At 40.1% G+C, this 23,203-nt stretch overlaps 2 protein-coding genes across 3 annotated transcripts; both read right to left on the reverse strand.

Annotated features, from left to right (window-relative positions):
* Window positions 1-743: 743 nt before the first annotated feature.
* Window positions 744-1,979, reverse strand: adirf (adipogenesis regulatory factor). Its single transcript, XM_087852844.1, has 3 exons — window positions 1,876-1,979; window positions 1,649-1,711; window positions 744-1,198 (listed from the first exon to the last, which is right to left on the reverse strand). The coding sequence occupies exons 1-3, from the start codon at window positions 1,952-1,954 to the stop codon at window positions 1,095-1,097; spliced, it is 246 nt and encodes an 81-aa protein (XP_087708970.1). The 5' UTR covers window positions 1,955-1,979; the 3' UTR covers window positions 744-1,094.
* A 360-nt stretch (window positions 1,980-2,339) lies between these two features.
* sncb (synuclein, beta) lies at window positions 2,340-14,238 on the reverse strand. 2 transcript variants are annotated; one of them, XM_006781669.3, is made up of 6 exons: window positions 14,079-14,238; window positions 12,926-13,056; window positions 8,690-8,719; window positions 8,360-8,445; window positions 4,624-4,710; window positions 2,340-3,179 (listed from the first exon to the last, which is right to left on the reverse strand). In XM_006781669.3, the coding sequence occupies exons 2-6, from the start codon at window positions 13,044-13,046 to the stop codon at window positions 3,150-3,152; spliced, it is 354 nt and encodes a 117-aa protein (XP_006781732.1). In that variant the 5' UTR covers window positions 13,047-13,056; window positions 14,079-14,238; the 3' UTR covers window positions 2,340-3,149. The 2 variants fall into 2 exon arrangements, with proteins under 2 accessions (XP_006781732.1, XP_006781731.1); XM_006781668.2 differs by having other exon boundaries at window positions 12,926-13,059.
* Between the last annotated feature and the right edge of the window lie 8,965 nt (window positions 14,239-23,203).

Below are 23,203 nucleotides of genomic sequence, written 5' to 3' on the forward strand. Positions count from 1 at the left end.
GTCCTACTTCAGGAAGACAGATGATCACAGGCTCATTACAGGACTTCCAAAAAGTCTATGCAAACTCAAAGCTTGTGGAGGACATCAGAGAGATATTAGTAACAGTGGTTGTTCTGCAGCATCTGTACATGAAAGGCACAACAGAGAATTTAAGCTGAAGGAGCCTGGAAGCAGCAGCTTCGCCTCCCACACAAACAAACACTTGTAAATCACCAAGTCTTTTATACACATTTGTCATTCCCCTCCAACCTCCCTGCTTTGCGACACATATTTCTCTAGAGCCTCTCTAATTCTGCTCACCTCTAGTGATTGAGTGGGACTGAGGACGATTACATTTCTTTCATATTTTTTTATTTTTTTTGAGAATCTCTAACCGACTTGCTTGTAGCATGGCAGTGGGCTGCTTGGCCAGAACACCGTGTACTGACATAAGTATTCTCGCCGTTAATTCGAAGGCTGCCACAGAGTTCTGTTGCCTAGCAACCACGTAGTGGGATGCAGGGGAGGTGTGCTGCTGAGGACCAAGGTAGACGGGCTCTGATCACACTCTCATCAGGGGCCATCAGCCTGCCAAAGGCCATCTTCTCAGCAATGTGTTGGTAATAATGATGACCGTGGTGATTCACTGATGAGTGCGCTCCACAGAGCAAAAAAACAGGATGCATCATAGATACCGTGCCTGCAGAGCAACTAACAGTGTTAAGTCTCTGGAGTGTGGCAGGATATCACATTTTACGAACCCGTAAGAGGTGTTGGAATTCATTTATTTCGCAAAAACAGGCAGAAAGCAAAAAAGAAAAAGAAGAAAAAAAGCAGAAATGGAAAATTAGAAAAGACAGTTTATAAACATTTCTTCTGGAATGTTAGCTACGTAAAGCCATATGTCTCTTTCTCTCTATATATGTATCTATATAGTTACATATAGATATATATATATAGATAGATATAGATATATATAGATACATATAGTTTATATCTTTTTAAAAATAGTTTATATGGTTTGCATACTTCCATCCCAACAGTTTCCCCTGCCTGAAGGGGATGATCAGACAAGTTGGCTTAACTTTCAGCTACAAGTGTCCATTCTTTAGGGATCATTTAGATTCCATTTTCTGCCCAAACTCCTTGATGGTGTCCGTGGCCTTGCCCGCAGCTTTTCCTATGGCTGCTTGAGTCTGCCTGCTGGTTTCTTCCGCAGCTTTGATAAGTCAGAGCAGAACAGAAGAGAAGTAAGTTAAGCAACAAATCCTCTAATATTCAGCTAATATTCAACTGGATAGAGTTGAATAAAAAAATATTCAACTAATATTTTCACAGTGCATTCATTTGTATGATTGTCAAATATGATATTTCCCCACATTTCAAATTTTTCTAATAACCTGAGGATTTAGTTCTAAAACTAATTTTAAACAATATAAAATTTGCATTTTATTCATACTGTTATAATAATTCCAATATTTCTATTTTGACGGCATTCATTTTTACAATTCATGTTTCCTTTTAACTGCTCTGCTTTTATTAGCAATTAAACATCTAATTTGGCAGTAATATGACTGACAGCTTGTGTCTGCAATCCATGCCTCAATAAACACCAACTAATGTTTGCATTACAGTATATGATGCTAGAAGGAAGGAATGTGCACCTTACCTGTGTTGACTGTTTCTTTGGAGGAGTCTGCCACCTGCTGCACGGCTTCCTCAGCTGCCTGCACTGGAAACGCATCACAGGTTTTTAAAGTGACTGACAGTTTTTAAACTTCATTTTACTGCAAAACCTCTTAGAAAGAAAAATAAAATGCTGTATTAATTGCAGTACAACTCTCTTGATTCCAGGTCTGATGTCGATCGTATCAACTTGTAGCCACCGGTCTGTACCTGCAGTGTCTGTGACTCCTTTAGCGGCTGAGTGGCTCGTGCTTTTCAGGCCCTCAAAGGACTTCTTGAACGATGCCATGGCTCCTGTCTTTGTCCCTGCAGCTTCCACACACCCTTCTGATCTGAGAGCGGCAGGAGCAGCTGTTTAATACCCTCGGCTTGAGCCCGGCACCACCGAGCCTGCACGTTCCAGCTGGATTAACCAAAACAAAACCCATCCAAAGAGGCACGATCAGACTGGAATCCCAAATATGGCACCATTGTGCCAATGGCCAGAGCCTACTCAGCAGATTTTACACATCCTTTAATCACACCCCAGACAAGAGTGAGCAAAAAAGATAAACATGCGAGGGCGACGCATAATAGATTCTTATTGAGGTCAACTTTAGAAAAGATTTAAAATGCGATGAGCGATGAGCGCAGTAAATGAGTTTGCACATTATTAAACAACGCTAACAAATGTGTGTTTTTTTAACCTTTTATTTACAGAGGATTTGTATGTCTGGCTTAACATGTAACCCTTTATATTGACAAGTCCTGCAATTTAAAGCACATATTGATATGACAACCATTATGATTCCAAGACGTAATATATTGACTTTAACTTGATAAAATCTTCAGTACATACAAACAAACACACACACACACACACACACACACACAAACGTGTACACTCTGTCAGTTTCTAACAGATAGTTTACTGGAATGATTTCACAAGCAATCATAAAGATACAATGTAAAAAACTCTTACTTCAAGAAACGTTCAAATTAAACTTCCAAAGAAATGCAAAAAGAAAAATAGAATTCCACAAACAGGCATTGTCGACACTTAGGAGGATATTATTGTATTCATATCTGCTTGCAACCGGTCATATTTATTTTTTACCACTCCCAATGTCTCATTGGAAGATGATGAACATCTATTGCACATTTCTAAATACAGATACACACAAGTACAAATTCACAAGCCCTGGTTCTGGTCTCATTTCATTGGGAGGGAATCAAGGAAATGAGACCGTGAGGACAAATCCTACATCTCAATAAATACCTACACCCAACACATTACATTAAGAACATGACATTTACAATATATAATAATAAAAGATTTGTCTTGAAGGAAGAACATTTTTCAGTGGGAATGCTTGTCTTTTTTATTGTTTTTTTCTTTTTTTTTTTGCAACAGGAATATAATTGTAATAGTTTCAGCATTTGTCCTTTTTATTATTAGAAATATTATTGTGCTGCTGGTTGGACGGTGGCTTCGACTGATGCTCTTATGCTTCTGGCTCGTAGTCCTGGCTCTCCTGGGGAAAAGAAGAGCAAGTCTTTTATGAGGATGGCCAGTAAAATTTGCAGCACACAGAAGCTCTAAAGGTAAATCTACATCTAAAATAATATTCAGCTTTAATGTGATTTAGCAGAATATATGATACAGAGTTTATTAGTCTCAGCAGATGGTAATGAAGTCACTTTGTTGAAGCTGAGCTCATCTGTTCCTTCAGTGCTTCTCTCAAGCCTGCAGAGGGCAGCACAAGACTGCACTTACATCGAGGACGCGCATCGTGAGCACACTCTCCTTGCAAGCCTGCACACGCCTCCACCACGCATGATCATAAAAAATAAATAAATAACACAGCCTCCAACAGTCTTATGTCATCGAATGTATTCACAAAGCCTTGAGTGATACTGGATGACACAGTTTTTTCAGATCCTCCCAGTGATGGCTTCGTTCACTCTGCAGCACTCAGACTCCATATTTACAGCAATGCAGGGAGACCCTGACATTACCCACAATGCATGAAGGCAGAGAGCGTCATCACCACACCCATTCAGACCGAGCTTGCACACCGCTGGTGTAGCAAAAGATGGGGGAGGGGAAAGAGACACGGAGGAGTAGGAGAGAGATGGGAGGAGAGAGGAGGACAAGGATGATACACATCCGTGGAGAAATTCACTTTGAATTTGGATCTCAGGGAACGCCTCGGGTTTACTCCTTTTCCCAACTAGTGCAAGACTCCACTGATGGAAAGGACTATCAAAGTAAACACACAGAATATATTATCATTGGAAATCACATAAAATCTCAAAATAAGTCTTAATTCACCCGCTTCAGAAAATGTATATATTCAGTGGCAATAACACAGGATCAGTGCTCTCATACTAGCACGATCAGCCCTTTGACATTATGTACGCTGTATGATATTTTTATATGCTACCATCGCTATTTAAAATCTGTACTCAAAGCCATCAGTTCTGCACAGTTTGTCTCGCCCCTGACAGCCAAATTCCAAAAATAACCATCTGTGTCAGACTCACATACCTCCTTCGTGCACACGGACACACACCCAACGCTCAGTGAAAGTAGGTGGTGCTATATTCACTGTACTAGCTGCGTGGCAATTGGCTTGTTAAGTCCTCCGTTATCATTTCCACAGAAAGGAAAAATTGCCTCAGCGTGAGCTGTAGTGTTTGTGTGGGACACAAGTGGAGGGCAAAAGTGGAGTGCCATTGAAATCCAATACAGCTAAAATGTGTATCCATGCAGAGCTCGTGAATACTGATGAACCTCAATCTACTGTAAGTGAATGGACTCATCTCTGCCTGATGTCCACTACTCCAGTTTTTTTTAAAGGGTTTTACACATGTAATCTGTAATGTAATTATAGTCCAATTCAAAAGCCGATTCTTGTGATACTTTGATGACAGAGCAGAGCCATGCGTGCACTTTGCGTATTGTAGGCTGATTACCTGCTGGGACTCATCATATGTCTCCCCTTCTGGCTCCAGCATTGCCTCTCCCTGGCCCTCCATGGCCTCCTGCCCATACTCCTCAGGCTAGAAAACGAGACAAACATAAAGAGATACAGAGAAGGAAAGATTTACAGAAACAGAAGCAATCATACAGATACGTCGTCATTTATACACTGTCAACCTATTTGTTTTACCACCCGGGAATGCTCAAAAATTACATTTCTTAATGCTCATTCAAGGCACAGTTAAACTGGTAATAATTAAATCATAAAAAGTACTGTAAGTATAGCCGTACAGTACCATTTTTTCTCAATTTTGGTTGTCTGTTCTGCAAAAGACAAGGTTGAGAAAACTACATTTCTTGGTTTCTCCAACTTCTCAACTCTCTGAGTCTAGAAATCACTTCTGAACAATTAGACAACCTTGTGGGATTTCAGCTAACTGAAGAGCTCTATGGGTGACACAATTGCTCTGCCTGACTCACTACTTTGAAACTTTTTAATGGACTGCAATAGAGTTTTCTTGAGATATTTTGTCCCCTACAGAATCCCATAAAAAATATCAATCTGAGTCGTATGCTGTGCTTCATGAAACAACCCTGTGGCAGTGGTGTGACAGTGTATTGAAGGTAAAAAAAAAATCTTTCTGGAAAGTCAGAACCTTCATAATATAATATAATATAATATAATATAATATAATATAATATAATATAATATAATATAATATGAAAGACTCCAACAAACAGCCAGAAGCAACAAACAAAACATTTGTCCTGTTAACATATTTAGCCAGCGTTTTCCATGAAGTAGGGACTTGCTCTATTTTTGAGCGAGATTTGTTTGACAGTGTGAGCATAACATTTAAGAACCCTAAACGAAGATGGTGATCAACTGCTTGAAATGAGCACATTCTAAAGAGTATATGCTATATATGAGTTTGTGGCATGATTCTGATTGTAGCTTTTTGGCCATACAGAGCTGTTAGTATGGATTTAAAGTCTTGGTCTTGTTGCAAATCTATTGCAGACACTGAGCTGTGTGACTGGAGTTTGAGAAAAAGGCTGGCACAGTGTGCAGATAAAAAAGTCCATTAATCTGTCAGTACTTCCTTCTTACGGAACCACCCCGCGGCACAAACAAAACTGTTTCTGTCTTCCACTTAAAAGTGAATTTCAAAAAAAGAATTACTTTCTAAAACAGCCCTTCTCGATGGTGGGTAGTAGTAAACTCGCTCAAACAGGAACAAAACAGGAGAAAAATATCAAATTTGATGGGGACTATTTTCAGCTGTGGGGAACACACACCTGAGCGATACTTGTTTGTAAGATCAGATCATTGCTGATTTGCTTTACCAGCAATAAGAAAAGTACATAAAAGTATATAAGTATCTGTATAACACAGGTGTAACACTATGGTTTGTGTGGACATACGACATGTGATGAGTGCTTCTGAGAGCTTTCTTAAACAGATAAAGCTCCACTGAAACAAAGCTAGTGGGTCAGCACCACACATTTATTTTTAAACCCAGCACTAATCAAGTCAATTAGGTCAGGAAAGAACAGCCTGTAATCCTGTGTGCTGTATCAGGCTTGTTATTGCTGTATGCCCACCAACACGATTAGCATGGTCGAGGTTGCACAATGGGAAAACTATCGCTAGGAAAGCCCTAATCAGATGGATCATTGCCTGAGAAAAAGTGAACATGAAATAGACTGTTTGCATCTGTATTTTCTGATTGGCCTTTAAAGACAAGGCAAGGCTTTTATAAAATGTTATAAAATGTTATAAAATGTGACACCTGAATGGGTTGTGCAAGGGAAATTTTGTGATTAGAGGCCAACAGAGCTAAAACTGAACTCAAAAAGTAGCTGTGTGCATTTGATTACAGTGTCAACAGTTTAGCAGTCTGTTGTGAGGGTGCTGAAATGAGGAGCTTTATCACTCAGATAACGCCTTCGAGAAGCCTATTAGAGCAGGCTGTCAGATTTACTAGATAAGCGAGTCAGTGGAGAGGGTCCAGCTCTGAGTGATGAAGGCTTAGGACCGGATGAGGACCTCACTGTGTCACTGACAGTCTGACAGAGATAGACAAAATGTCAACATACTGACAGCGCATCTCCAGGTCATTAAAAGGGAAGGAAAACAATAGAAAAGAAGCATCTTAACACAGCATGTGCCACTCAAATGTCCAAACTTTGCTATAAGCAGGTTTCACCGCTGCTGTGTCAAGTCAGCTTGATTTTGTGCCTTTCCTTGCATAATAATATCAGAATGCCTAAAAAATGATAAAAGCAGGGGATAGAAGGGGTGATACTGAGGTCAATGGGCAAGAGCATTCGGTGATGTTAGTGGGGGTAGGGCATTAATGGAAAAGCAGTGTTTGCTTTAAGAGAGGTGATAGTCCCACAGAGAGATTGTTTCTGTCATAAGACACCTGAACAGTGATCTGCATCCTTAATATACATTGAATGCAGCTCTGTGTGCAGAGCAGACTGCAGAAGTCCTCTTCAATGAAATGAGTATATAGCAACAAAGCCCAAGTCTATTTCAGTCATCTCCAGTTTTTTTTCTTTTATAATAACTGTATAAAAGCAATTGCCAGTGTAGTATTCATCCTCAGCAGATGGAAAACTATTCCTCTAAACCAAAGACACGAGCAAACTCGTGCAGACAGAAAACATAAATTTAGTACAGTGCATGCTTTTGCTGACAGCGGCAGAATGAAACAGTCCAAATGCACACTAGTAATTCTGTTTGGAAGTGACATGCAGATTCATCAGATTTGACCTGCTGTCTAAATCTGGCTCTGCTGTCATCGCGATCCTATCCAGGCTTTTATTGAGTGCAACTTGGCGCAAGTTGCCAGCTCTAATTGAGGCATACGTTTGGAACAGATTTTTGTTTTCCCACTTGTTTTCCGGCACATGTGCAGACCTAAATAAAGCCCGGTCACTTATAAGAGTAAGTTGCTGCATTGTTAGCGGACACTGGGTAGTTTGTCATAATATGAATATCTTTAAGAGTGCACCCCACTAGTAATGCACGTTCAGTTTGATTTACTCATTGAATGCCAAACAACCTGTAAAAACTGTACAGAATTCCTGCTAAAGATATCAAATCTCAGCTTGTGCTCAAAGGTCAAATTTCCATAAAAAGCCAGTTTTTCAAAGCAAAGTTAAGTTGGCAGACATACATGGATAAGAGAATGCATCATAGGAAAATTGAGGCTTCCGTACTTTTGGACACTAGAATGATGTCTTCTGCTTTTATTTTCCTTTTTAAGTCCAAGTCTCTTAAGTACACCAATATTGTAGAAATGCACTGCTGTATTGCAACAATAAAGCTTGATAAAGAATAACATAAAAAGTAAGGCATATCATAAATAAATGTCCTATTAATCTCATAATGGATGCCTTCTAAATGCAAATGTTATTTTCTTTTTTTAATTTTATGCTTTATTTTGCAGGAATTGTGTAAGCTGAAGTGTTTTTTTGTTTTAATGGAAAAAAAAAATTAATTTAAAGACTTATGACATTCATATAATAGTTTAAATTTTTTTCCAGCACTCGTTGTAATGCAATACTGATCCCACATAAGGCAACAATGCTGTACTCCTAATTCAAGTTCACAGGTAATTTATTTCCTGTGTGTCTAAACACTATGCAGTGCTGCTATTCTGCCTCACTGCAGGCAACAAAGCAACGTGTTACACTGTCAGGACGTGCAGCACATACGTTCATGTCAGCTGGGAACTCGTCCTTCTTCACCAAGCCGGTAGCAGCGACGATGTTCCCGACAGCTCCGGTGGTCTTTTCAGCCACTGCAGACACACACACAAACACACACACACATAGTGAGAGAGAGACAAATGCAGATAGATTAAAAAGATGCATGACCGTGGTCCTCCATCGCTTCTTATGTCACTACTGGACATAACAACCACTTACACATGACAAATTAGCCGTTTTCCAGTTATCAGTAGTATTTTACTACTGTAATGAAACCAGGCTTCGAACTCCAGTCAACAGAAATTTAAAGAGGTAACGAGCAGATTGGAAACTCACCTGTGCCCACGCTGTCTTTGGCCTTGCTACCTGAATTGAGAAAAAGCAAACTGTAGTCAGAAAAGGCACAGATTCTTTTACAAACAATTAACTATTTGAAATTTGGAGATTAGTTTTCTTCCTGTGAATGTGTGTGTGCGTATGCGTGTGTAGGTGCTATAACTTTACACTTCTCTGATGCTAATGACAAAAGCAATGCAACAAATGGCTTTAATTGAAATGATCAAAATGATTGTCAAGTCTGAATCTGACTGCCCTTATTATTTGTTAAAATTTGTCATTTTTAAGCGATGTACTTTTCTTTACTACTGAAAAGTTAAAAAAAACAAAGCAACAACAACAAAAAACAACAAAAACGAAGAGGGCAACGTGCCCAGTGATTGCATTGATTTTTTTTTCTTTTTGCATTTGGCAAAATAAAAAAAAAAAACTGGTGACCAACTGTTAAACTGTGGTTGTGTGAAAACCCTTAACTTTTGATAACATAGCGATTGCACAGATCAGCTGGTGGTAAACAACCTCCCTCCAAACAGTTGTGGTGTGACTCAGATTGGCTGCAATCACTCTCAGACAGATTGGCAATTGTTTGCAAAACATTTTTACCTATTTAATAAAAACAGGCAGATAAGCAACATGCTGCAATCAGTCTGCACTGATGAGCGCAACTCATCTGCAACACATCTCTTTTCAGTAGGGCACTCAACCCAGCTGACCGTACTCTGTATATATTCCGATACAGAAGCAATCATTCGTATCATTTTGCAATTAAATCACGGTTTTACAACAATTACATCACTATTTGTGGAAGATTCTGAGTCTCTGTGTTTGTACATGGCAACAGAGGTGTGATTTTGATTGTTTATTTGATTTAATTGCCATATTATAACAAATAAATTGCACACAGTTGCTAACTTGACCACATTTGCGAACTAACAGCACACTGACTCCATCCTGTTCCCTTTTTATTGCATCTTGATGCACCAAGATCCCTTTGAAGACAGCAACTGACTGCAGCTGGTCGCAGACCTGCTCCTGGTCGTCGACGCAACTGTTGCAAAGGCAAAGAGATCACATGTTCACTGCACATGCTTGCACTAATTTGGTCACACTGCAGTCTCCAGCCACTGTTTTCCTACTGTGACTGTAGCATTATCCACCTGATAGCACAGTTCCTAATATACTGTTGCTCCAGTGCTATATGTCGACATGACAAAAAGTCCAGAAAACCTCTTGTGATAAACTGAAATTGAATTAACATGATTACATTTGGACCATCACCGCCAACCAATTACTTTTCATAAATACTGTAATATCATTTTTGTTTGTCTTTCACTGTTTGCCTCAGGTCCTGGAGAACAGTGGTGGCTACAGTAGTCGGGCTTCTTGGTTTATCGTAAGGACTTATTAAACCACAACCAAGCCACTGTTCAGTCCTCTGATCCATATTCTTTGGCAGTTGTCATCCATCTACACGCTGTACTCCATCATGCTATTGGGGCAATCTACTGCAGGCCCCATCCAGTTCTGATCACTCAAGCCCTGTCATCCTCTTTATTGTGCAACAGTCAGTGGACTTATTGGTCCCCGAGGGCCTTTAAAAACCAACAAAAAAGAGCAGAAATAATGAAGTACAGAAGCCACTCTTCAAAAGGCAAGCCTCAAAGCAAAGCATACAGTACATCTGAGTGATGCCTCCATTTAAGTTTGGCTTTGGTAAATTGCAGCTATTGCGCAATGGAGCACAAATGGAAGATAGCTGCAGGTGTGATTGCCAAAAGATATTAGAATTACTCTTCTTCACAAACTGACTTTGGATATTTTTAGACTACGGATTCAACAAAACATCTGCAACACTTTCCATCATCAGAAAAAAAGGGTTGATAATGATTTCTTGTAGTGTTTAAGTAAAAAAAAGAAAAGAAGGATGGAACAAATTAGCACTAATGAGATGATATAATTGAAACCGATTACAGATAAACGCTATTTTTTTGAACTGCAAATGTTAGCAAAAGCGATAACTGTGTAAACTAAATTTCCATATGGTCGGACTGATGCTGTGTGACTGCAAGGGTCTGCAAAATAAAAACAGTTTTTAATGTGATGCTGTAAAAAAATACTCCTTTGTCATAAAAAAAATAGGAAACAGATGCTTTATGAATAGCATCCTATACTATAGGGGTTTCTCTTTCCCACCTCTGCTTGCCTTTCTCAGCCTGACTGCTCAGTTCAGGTGGTTGGGTGGTTTGCAGCTGAAGCAGCAGTAGCAGCTGTCAAAAGGTGGGCCACAGTCCTATTAGATCACTCTTACCCCTCCTCCATGAGGGACTGTCAAGCATTTCACATACAGCTTTCTAGGGCACCACCATATTCAACAGCAGCATGTAGAACCACGGAGACACCACAGAAGTGAGCCTTTCCTGCCATTGCGTTAACAAGGACATGATGAAATTGGTTCTGCACATGTTTTGACTACAGCCTGATACGTTTGGTGGTGCTGATCAGTGACAGGGACACTATGTTAAATGTGTAAGATAATGAGATTCCACCGAAATGCGAACACATTTGACAACCTGTGCTGGATGTGTGCTCGATGTTGTAACCCATCATATTGTTGCAGAATCAATTATACAAGCTGGTGACTGTAAAACAAGCAGCAGGCCTGTCACTGGAAATTTGGTTCCTCTCACAACAACTCAGCAGCTGACAAAATAAATTCCAAGAAGGCCTGCTCCGGGTCTCCTGAGTCACACTGATCTCCCGACTAATACGTAAGTAACTATTTGTCATCACAAACAAGACGGGGAAAGTTGCAAATGAAGACTGCTGAAGTGCACCTGATTAATCAATTTGTCGATCAATTGAAACTCATCAGCAACTCTTTTGATTAACAGCGCGAGTCACTTGTGGCATCCTCTACCAGTCGTGAGGATTTGCTGCTCTTCTCATCTTATGTATTCACACAGAGAACACTTTCTGGTTTTTGGTATGTTGATTAAAAGAAAGCAGCCAATCTGAAGACACCAATGTAAATTTTAGAATAAAAGATCATAGAAACTGTACAACTCAAATGAGTAAAATAAGAACAACTGCTGAAAATGTGACTTTTGATTATTTTTTTGAGACATTAAATCATCAGATAATCAGCAAAAATGCTGGGATATTAAATCTTAACCGACACCAGTACATAACGAATTACACTGATTACTTGAGTAATTTATTAGCAGGTAGTGCTAATAAATTACTCAAGTAATAAATTACTCAAGTTCATAACAGCATAACAGAAAATGATTTAAATGTTTTAAATGTTGAGAAATACCGTATTATCATCCTCCATTGCTACATCTATTTAATTAATGATCGAAACAAAGTGATATAGATTGGGTTAATGATGCAAGATGCATATCTGACAACTACACTTTAAATCAGCAGACAGATTTGCTCATTAGTTGCAGGCTGTCAATGACAAGTTAGCCAGCACTGAAAAGCACAAAAAGCAGAGACCTTTGGTCTGTTTGTCCCTAGGAGGAGACTGCTGACACTGTTTTACAATCTGCTGCTATCCAATCCACAGGCATGTTGCAGGAGCTGCTCCCACCATCAGCTGCCCCACCCCCACTCCTATTTCTATCTCCTTCCCATAACCTAGACAGGACACAAGGACACCCAGATTCTTTGTATCACACACTTCTACGTCACAACGAAATACTTTGAAACTGAGTTCACTACTATTATTCTGCTGAAATTGAGAGTCAGGGCTGGATTACTCATTTTTGATACGCTGTGGTATTTTACACCAAATCGGGTTGCAACATTAGAACAAAAATATTGATCAGCTCAGAGGCTGGCTGGTTCATGATACTGCCGCCACTCAAGTGAACAACACTGGATTTATCAAAGGAAGGCACTTGGATGCACTTTCTGCACACAATGAGCTATGAATAACTGTAATATTGTCCCCTAACTGTGAACTGAGAACAAACAAAGACAAACATATATAGGCAAACAATGTGTTCAGCCTCCTGCTTGTTTGTTTCCTGTATGAGAGATTTACACAGCTAGTAAGAAGAGCTACTGTATAATTCAAGCATCTGTTTCAGGATGTATACTGCACGATCTAAGTCATAAAATATTCCTTGAGCTTTTCTACCACTGCTCCTGCATGTAGCGGGACGATAACGGGCGTGTGTACAATTTGCATGCAAATAATCTGAAAGCACACATTTGTGATCATCTTACCTACAAACATGACTCCTTCCTTTGTCTTTTCAGCAGCAACTGCAACTCCTTCCTTGGTCTTCTCTGCAGCCACAGCCATCCCCTCTTTCGCTTTAGACAAACCCTTCATAAACACATCCATCTTGGCCAAGCTACTGTGGAGAGAAGCACCATTAGCTGATGTCAGTCAATGTGCAGCCTTTGTCTTATTTATATACATTTAAAGCCTCATTATTAATACGGGAGGGTAATTATTTTATTCCCATCCATTTTTTATGAACCTTTATATATTCCAGTCTAATATTAGAGCATACATTATGAGAAGAGAAGGCAGCACCGCCTCCTGTGGTGGATCGTGACAGCCACACTCCAGTCATCAGGCTGTAGTAAAAACCTTCTGTTCACTCATGCATTCAACCCCATTTTTCTCCCCCTCACACCCTCCTCGATGCATGAAATATTCAGAGGTAAAAATATTTCAATGAAATGGTTAACCCAGCAGGCAACTCATTAATTATTGCTCGTCTGTAACGCTACTCTTAGTGGCAGAAAGATGACAGGATGACTGCGCCAGGCCCCCTTTTTTTTAAATGACTGCACGGCGTATTACGATAGAAGGTGGCATCTATTTCCAAGAGCTACATGGCGTTGCTGGGGGAAGGGAAACGCGGTGTAAGCTAGGATTTCTGCACGAATAACGGTTTTAGCGACGAATTGTGTGGTGTGGAAGCGATACGAGGCTGCCCGATTACACGCGGGGGGCACATCGCGATGAAGCAGACTAACAGCTGGCATTCTTCATTCTGGCATTAAACACGTCCCTCCGAGTCCCATCCTGGATGCTGCAGGTCAAGGATGCAACATCCATGATTTAAAATATGCACCAGTTCACGTCGACCGATTCCCACGTTCACATTCCGCCCCTGGCTTTTGTGTCTTTGCCTCTCGATTATTTCCACGTACAAACAAACAGTACACAGAAAAAAATATGACGATCATTACTAGTATTCTTTTTTTTTTTTTTTTTTTAAATGCATTTGATAGTATTTCAAGCAGGGTGCAAACATTCCAGTGACGACGCTCACATACATGGCTCTCAAACGGAGGTGACCTCTATATGTTCAGGAATAATAATAATAATACTGGATTAAGCAGTAGAAGAACGTGTTCTTACCTATTTACAAATAGCCTTCGACTTGTCCCCTTCTGTTGCAGTCACCACAGTCGAGTCAAACTACCGTCTAAATGGGAGATATCTTCAAATGATCACTAGGTGGGCCTTCCTCGGGCAGATCTCCACCAACAGGGACGGCCCCCTTCACAGTGCGGCTGAGACGATCACGCCCCCCTCCCCCCCCCCCGCCCCACACACACCCCTCCCCCTCTCCTCTCTCCACCATTGCCTATTGATCCCCTTATATGTCACAGCAAGGAAAAAAGGGCCACTCCACGTCACCTCGCCCACTTTTTTTTTTTTTTTTGCAATAGTTACACCATGTGTCATTAGGACAATAAATATATGAAAATCTACGTTTCTTCTCTGGCCAGACTACATACTCTGCTGAGCATATCTATCTATCCATCTATCTATCTATCTATCTATCTTTCTGTTTGTGAACTTTTATTAAATGAAAAACTGCTAACTGCTAGAACTCAGTTTTTCTATAGCTGGTCTCCGTTTTTGATTTAACTACTGGAACATCTCACCTTCCACTTATCCAAGAGCCATTCTGACTTGTATTAATACCCAGTTAACAATCGCCAGAATATGTTTTTAATTCCCTATAAATTACACATCTTTAACATAAAGAACAAGACAATATGATGCAAATTTCAGTGGATTAAATAATAACATGGCTAATCAAATACAATTTGAATATTAAAAATTAGTTATATGTAAAATAAATAAATAAAACCTTTGCTTATCTGTTGTTTTTTTCTACATGTTAAGCAGAGGCACCATTGGCTTGTATATTTTGGATGCAATTAACCTGCAAATTTAAAAATCTACCGTAATCTTACCGGAAAATGGTAGGTTTGACCCATTTTAATATATGAGCTTTATATATAATATGTCAAAATATTTTTATGCAATGTGCATGCCTTTGTACTCTTATTTGTACTGTTTAAACTATAACATGTACCTGAAGTGTTTTATTTGCTGTACTGCACACCACAGTCTGGCATATAACCATTTAAAATGACAAATGTAACCACATATTGTGCTTTATGGATTTCTGCAACTTCAGCTGTAACTGTTTTCTGCATTCAGCTCACTTACAGTAATCTCAGATGATCTCAGATAGATAAGACTAGACTCTTGTCTGTAATCTAACCATTTCTTTGGCATATTGGCATGCTATGTGCAACACGAGTGTGATATCAGGGTGATACCACTTTGTGCGAGAGGTAGAGGTGGACTGATTCATGGTGATGCTTAATGAGATCGTGCCCTATTTACTAGAAACATAAAGAATAAAGTTAATGATATTCTCATAAGTAAAACATTTTTCATGTAGAACTAATTACTGTGAAAAGTAACTCAACAGGACGACTATCACGTGTGTCTTAGTGTAACTGTTTTTTTTTTCCATTTAATTCAATTATTTTTTATTTTATCATGGATCTTCGGATTTTATGACTACAGCAAAAGATCCTCAGCCAATCAGAGTCACGATGACCTCAGATGGACTCATGATTTTCCTCGAGCAGTATATTATATTTAGGCAATTCACAGGCACAATTTAGGGGGGAAGGGGTTAAACACCACCCCTCCCCTTTTACCCCCTTTCTGACGTATTTGCGCTGACGCGATTCATGTTGTAATGGGAGAAAGATTGCGAAATCCTCCTCCCCCTTCTTCATCCCGAGAACCCCCCACCCCCATTCTGAGGAAATCCCACATAGCCGCATCTCTTTGAATCGTCCAGCTCTCTCACGTTTGTTCTCGGCTGTGGCTTGTGTGAGAAGGTGACCCATAAAGAGCCCGCAACGCATAATCAAACAGTAAGGTTATCTCCTCCCACAACTTACAAACCACACCATTTAATGTGCGATCTACTCCTCAGTTTTAAAAAACAAACAAATAAATAAAATCCTGTCCTTATGTTCAAGAGTCACGGGACGGTGCTGTCCGTGGTGCTGAAGGGAATCTCTGTCCATGGTGCTGAGCTGCTTCAGTCAGTATTGACCCATCCCGGAGGACTTGGTGCAACATAAAAGAGGACATAACCCCCCTTCCAATCATCCACAAACACACTTCAATAATTTTTACATACAGTCAGCCCAGATGTCTTTTTCTCCATTTTGCTTTCAGCCTCAGAGGCTGAGCAGAGGAACTCACATGTTGGTTTCAGCACATGGCTGTTTGTAAATGTAAGCCACATCTGCCCTCTTGTGGTCTTAAGGATATTTTCAGCAGCAAACATCTAGACTGTAGAAATAATTAGCATGTACACTTAAAATAAAAGTATGTAAGCAAGTTACATTCAGCATTAACAGTTCGTTACAGATCACTGGGAGGCAGTTTTTAAAAAAGTGTTCTGGTAAAATAGATGTCACTCTGTGGTGTGTAAAAATAAAAGCTTAGATTTTGCAGTTCATGTCCAAATATCCACAACAAGAAAGAAAGAAAGAAAGAAATTCAGTTCTTTCAGGTAAATCAAACCAAAGAATTAAGGTGGCTTTTTTTTTTTTAACTGAGTGTATATAACAAGTGAACATGTTGTTTTTCATAATACAGTTTATGCAGTTACATCTGTTTCTATCGGACTGGCTTCATGCATCACAGCCACTGGACACAGCTGAGCCCCAAACACAGAGAGCAGCACAACTTGAGATTCATCTCTTCAAAGAAAAGATGGTCTTGTTGGAGTTGGCAGATTTGAGGCAAGGCTCCTTTTTTAAAGTCCCTGAAGGCTTTATAAAAGTTACCAAATCAACTGACACAGTCAATAAAATGCACAGAGAGGATTTAAGTCAGGTCATATGGCTGATATATGTTTCTTATAACAATGGAGATGATCATTACTAACGTATGTCAGTACTGATCAGTTAGTGATTCATATACACTCATATACCTTCGAAAATGACTCATCATCAATCTAACATGTTTGGTTCATGGGTATTAGCATCCAGCAACTGTTATTTCATGCTGACTTGCAATAATTAATTATTTTTAAATACAAAAGCTAATCAGTGCCGCTTGAGCTGTGATGATAACAGATATAGTCAGACTGGGACTGTGAACAGATTTCACATCTGTGGTCGTGGTGACTAATGACTGTAGGCGTACTGTTAAAACGGATGCTGAGATTTAAGACCTGCCACTCAACCATACAGGAAAAGACACAGATGCCCCTGTCGTTTAAGCTCACAATAAGGTAGGCACAATGACATTAAGAACTTGTTAATTTCAGTTAATTTCTTTTTTTAAAAAATTAAAATATTAACTTTTAACATGTTTTTCTTCCACAATTTTTACTTGTTTTGTTATTGACTGATTTTCATCCCAAAAAGCCACCCCCCCCCCCCCCCCACACACACACACACATGAAAAACCCCAATCAACCAAGCAAAAAACAAAACAAGACAAAACAATAGAACATATAAAAGAAAATAATTACCCGATGTAGGACCTTACCTGAGTTTTTCCGTGTTTTGATTACTTGATAGCAGAACTGATGCAACTTCCTAAATGACGAATGTATTATTAAAATAAGATTTCTGCAAATTGAACCAATTAAAGACTGAGTATGAGGGGTTGTACATCTGTGATCTGGAGTGAAACCTGAAGATCTGGGTTCCCTGGGAAGGTGTCTGTTTTGCTTTTTTGTTAATCCAGCTTTGCTCAGTTATCCCAGTAAACACATCACGGTTGGATATACCCCTGATTGGCTCCCCTCAGTGAAAACTTCTGAAAACCCTTCCAGTTAACAGCACTTTAATGAACAGCAGCATGTAGAGTCTCCTCTCGGTAGGTTTACCTTATTTAAATAGGAGGAGCTTGCTGTTTGTTGATAATAAGGGTCCAGTGTTCAGCTTTTGTGAACATGTTTTTTTTCCAATCCATTTAACAAATGCCACTTTACTACACCACATTACCTCGCACGACACTTTCAAGAAAACAGCTCTCATCCCTCGCTGCAGTTTATCTGAATTCAGAATCGTGGAAATTGAATAATATCTGCCTCTCAGCCTGTAAATGTTGCAGAAGACATGCTCACTGCTCGCAGAACATTGTGTTTGTACAGCTTTAGTGCCCACAAGTTTATGTGAATGAGTAGCAGGCCGTGTTTGAAGTAGACTGTGCAAGCTCTACAGACCCAGCAGGCCAAAAATAAAGGTGACTCACCATGCGTTATATCCTGCGAAATAAATTGTGACATAAAATGTTCTCTGTGTGCAGCTCCAAAATCGCTAGCTCAGTCAGATTTCTCAGCCTCAGTGGGCAGCGGGCCTTTCAGCCCCCAGTGAACCCGGCTTCTTTACGACTCCAGCTCCTGCACGATGCTTTTCCTTTTACAGAGCCATTGAGTAGAGTCAGTCAGTCACGGCAAGCATTATATAATTCTAATCAATCTAAGTAATAAAATGTTGACATAGACTGAGGCCACCATGCAGTTGAAATTTACAGCTGTTTAGACTGCAAGTCATTTCCCTATGGCATGCGCCTACATGCCGCACCCTGAGTGAAAATAAAAGACTGCATGTGAAAGTCTTCAATTCTGAGTTTTACTCCTTCTTTGAAGCAGCTGTGAATGACTGTGTACATTTACCGCATTGGATATTTTGTAGTCTGCCACAAACTGTCAGTAAAAAAAAGTAGGAGTGTTTGCTGTGGGTCTCTGAGTCGAGAAAAAAAAGCTTGATGTTTTTAAGAATGATGAATAAATCCACGAAGCAGAGTGGCAACACCTCTAGGTGGCAGCAGAGACTGTTTGTCTTCTCAAGGGCTGTGATTACTATTCCCGGCACTAACCAGGGAGCATATCAGCTCAGGACATGCATGAATCGATTCATTCTAATGTATATGCGCCGTTGCAAGGAATTAAATATTTCCTTGTATCTGCCACTCGTCCTCGGCAGCCAGGGTGCGCAGCTGTTAGATGTGGCGGCGATGCTGCTGACATCACCTTGAAAAGCCTTGGCTCTCTGTGTCTCACATCTGCATGTGTAAGAGCAGCAAGTTTAGCGTCAACATCCAAAATGGCACAAGATAAACTCTTGCCTCACAGTCAAGATGGACGGAAGGAGGAAAGCACATCCTTCGGCTCGAATGGCTTTGTTTATATCACACATAGTGTAACACTGTGGCGTGTTTACAGCTCTTGGATAGGGTTTATGTTCTATTTGTTTTTATCACACAGGTTTGTATTTGTTATACAAAAACTGTGCCAGTAATCACCTATAGCTGTCCATATCTCTTAAGAATACACCCATGCTTTTGATAATGTGTGTTAATTTATGTAACATGATATATTTGTATTGACGAGCCTCCATTCACTATGTACATTACACACACGCTGCCTATAGTCGGCTGATTGAACTATCCTTTGGGTGTAATAGCAGGCGTGCTAAAATTAAAGGCATTATGCAAATTATACATACAAAGTGCTCAAAGCAATTCTCCATCTTCTTTATGCGCCCGGGCTCGATGAATCTGTGTGAGAGCACTTTCACCAATGATTGAACTCCATATACAGCACCTGAACGTAAGCCAAGCTATACAGATTAACGATGTGACATACTGGAAGCAATATTATGTCATAGCAATTTATTAAACTGTCTCCAGGCTGACCACATGAGCGGCAAAGGAGAACTTGTGTCTGGTGCGTGCCTTACTGCCTCCAGTAAGGAAGGAATTTTCCTCCTGACTGGAAAAACATTGCTCACTTTCCTTTTTTGACTTGTCAATTTTGGGCAGTTATATAAACCCATCACAGCTGGCTGGTTCCTTGCACAATTGCCTGCTATTAATTGTGATGCATAATTGCATTACATAATGTGTTATGCTGCCTTTTAAAAAGACTCAAACAGCTGTGGCTATTGGCTGTCTCTGCTGTGCATAGAGTCAAGCTCTCTCCTTGAATACAGTCCCAGACAACAGTCTGATCATAAATGGAAGCTGTCACAGGTCATTGTCAGTCTCAAACCATATCAATAGGTCTTTTGTAACTCCTACAGCACTTCAATATATTATGTCAATGAATTGTAAGATTTTGAGTCCGAGGAGATTTGATTCATTTACATTCTCTTATCAGACTGCCGCTAATTTAAACACAGCAGTCGTACAATGTCATCAGTGACAGACAGAGAAATCAATCTCTGTTATAGAAAGAGAGAGAGAGATGTGGAAGAGGGACAGTGAGCGGCGATCGACTCTGCCTGTAGGTTCCCCCAGCAGATGGTAGTGCAGCATCATGGAGGAGCTGCTCTCAGAACAGCATGAAAGTGGTGTAGGGAGATGAGCAGTCTGCAAATGAATGCTAAAGATTCTGAGGCATGGACATTAATGGGATAATGTCATGTCTCATTATTGACATCATGTGGGTAAGACATGATGTCAATAGGATCATGTCTTACCCACACACCCTGCAAGATGGCATATTTGTACAAAAATAGACAGACTCACGAGTGACAGCAGCGTATCTTTCAGTATCTCCCATATGGTGTACCCAAGGGGAAGATTAACCCTTACATATTGTTCAGGTCATATTTGACATGTTTTGATATTTGACGGCAGCAAAAATATCTTAAATCTCTTCTTTTTTTGGCTTTTTCCCAAAGTCACTCAAATTTCACAAAAATGAAAAGAATTAAAGATTGTATACTTTTGTCTAGATGCTACAGATTTTTGTACACTGAGGCTGTTCTGGACTGAATTTGATCATTTGCATCTTTTGATATGGATTTTAAATCCACCAGTTTGAAGTCAAATAAAGGAAAATCGTGGTTTTATGGATTTGTGTGTATTTTTTGTGAGACAGTGGTGGCAGAGGTCATGGGGAACCTTGACATAAGAAGTGTTTGTGTTCCCTCTGTGTTTGTCCAGGTTTTTGCAGAGAATGGCCTTTGCAGGGTCATGGGGTATCCCGAAAAAGAGACAGTAACACAGCTCAGGAGTGATCATTTATGGTGCACATGAGGAACAGAGGTCACACGGAGGTCAGTAGGTGACTCAACACAGACACAACATCTGTACCTGCAAGCACAAGCACCGACAATGTCGTTAAATAAACAAATTTCCTCCATCCATCCATCCATCCATCCATCCTTCCATCCATCCTTTCATCCATCCATCCATCCATCCATCCTTTCATCCTTCCATCCTTCCATCCATCCATCCATCCATCCTTCCATCCATCCTTCCATCCTTCCATCCATCCTTCCTTCCTTCCATCCATCCATCCTTCCATCCTTCCATCCATCCATCCTTCCATCCTTCCATCCATCCATCCTTTCCATCCATCCGAGGGAGACACTCAGTTGTTCCCAACCTAGCCCAGATATATAATGTCTCCAGCTTGCTCCGTGTCTGCTCTGGTGTCTCCTGCCAGTAGGACATATTTGAAAACCTTAACCAAGGTGGGGTCCAGTGTCCTGGTCAAAAGCCCGAACCACCTCAACCAGCTCCTTATAATGTGCAGGAGTAGAGTCCCATCTCTGAGATCCTCCTGAATGTCCATATCTTGCTTGTATTACAGTTTTTCTCCATTGGTTTGGCTCATTTCTTGAAACAGAAATTACATTCTCAAAACTCTAAGATCATTTGGCAAAACACTCTTACAGTTTACCACAACACTATAGCTCACCTGCAAAAGCTCATATCTCTTCCAAAACTGTTCACTCAGGCTTCAATCTAAATCCCTTTCTCATTTAAACAGTCAGTGTCTCCAAAATGGCAAAGATCCTTCTCAATAGCTTTGGCTCATTTCTCGACACAGATCGGACATTCTCATCATTCTTGGTGCTTCTGTCAAAATAAACCTGGATGGTTGATCACAACAACATGGTCCACCTGCAAAAGCTCATATCTCCCCTAAAACAGTTCACTCGTGTGTCAAAACTACATTTCTTTCTAATCTGAATAGTCAGTGCCCCCAAAATGCATCGTCCCATTGGCATTGTGTGAGTACTGCCATACAAAATGTTTAGATGTTTTGTCACTATGGCAGAGGACCAACAGTATACAACAGAAAAGAGTAGCCTCCAAGGTTTGACATCACAGATTGCACTCACACTACCAAGGAAATGATAACCATTTTTTATTCACGTGCAAAGAAAGTTTCATACATATGTAAAAAGAAAATGTACATTACAGTAGTAAATTGTATGAACACAAAATCAAAAAACAAGGACTTATTCAGTGGTCGCTGTACTCATTCTCCCGCTACACAGTGACTGGAATACTACTCTAAACTGTATAAATTATGTAATTCCATAGTTTACAGTAATTTGTTCAATATATTTCTTGTCATATTTAGTATCAAAACATTCCACTAGTCCACCTGCTACTATAGACCTACCACTGTGGGCAGGTGCACACAAAATCTCTACAGTAAGTTATACATTTTTTGCCTCACGCACAGTGCCCTGTCCTATACAACATATAATTCCATCATAGATTACATGGAGTACATACCTGTTTTCCCTGCGAAAGGTTTGGATGATGGAGGAGACTGTAGAGCGAGGCACATTAGGCTGCACTTGACGACCTGCCTCTGACATTGTGAGGCCATGGTTTATGACATGGTTTATAATTGTGGCCCGAATTTCATTCGGGACTGCACAGTGTCTTCGTGCTCCTCAGCCTCCTCTTCCCCCTATTCCCCCACCACGCATTCTCAGTCCTCCTCTTCTTCTTTTTCTTCCTCCTCTTCCTTGAGGAAGAACTTCCCCTTGTCCGTTTGCTTGGCCTTGTCTATCCATGTTCAGAGATCTGACTGGCTCTGGTCAAGCTCTATATATCGGTGTTTGGCAGCACACAATCATGGAACACACCTGTGTGTGACACCTAGTTTCACCTGACTGTCAATGACTGTCATCAGTTGATCAAATATTCAAAGAAATTCATATATGGTATTCATGGTATTATGTTCTTGACCAATTTTGACAATTGAACAGACGGTTGTGCATGCGAGTACTTATACAAAGAAATCATGCTGACATGTTTTGGAGAGAATGATCATTAGACTGAGAATCAACTAATCAGTTTAGATCTACAAGATCTATTCATTTGGAAAATGTGCTAAATGTGGGCTAACTGTATAACTGTAGGCTACTTGTACTTAATCATTT

The sequence above is a fragment of the Neolamprologus brichardi genome, chromosome 2 (assembly GCF_056152115.1).
Source record: "Neolamprologus brichardi isolate AB-2024 chromosome 2, ASM5615211v1, whole genome shotgun sequence".
Lineage (NCBI taxonomy): Eukaryota > Metazoa > Chordata > Actinopteri > Cichliformes > Cichlidae > Neolamprologus > Neolamprologus brichardi.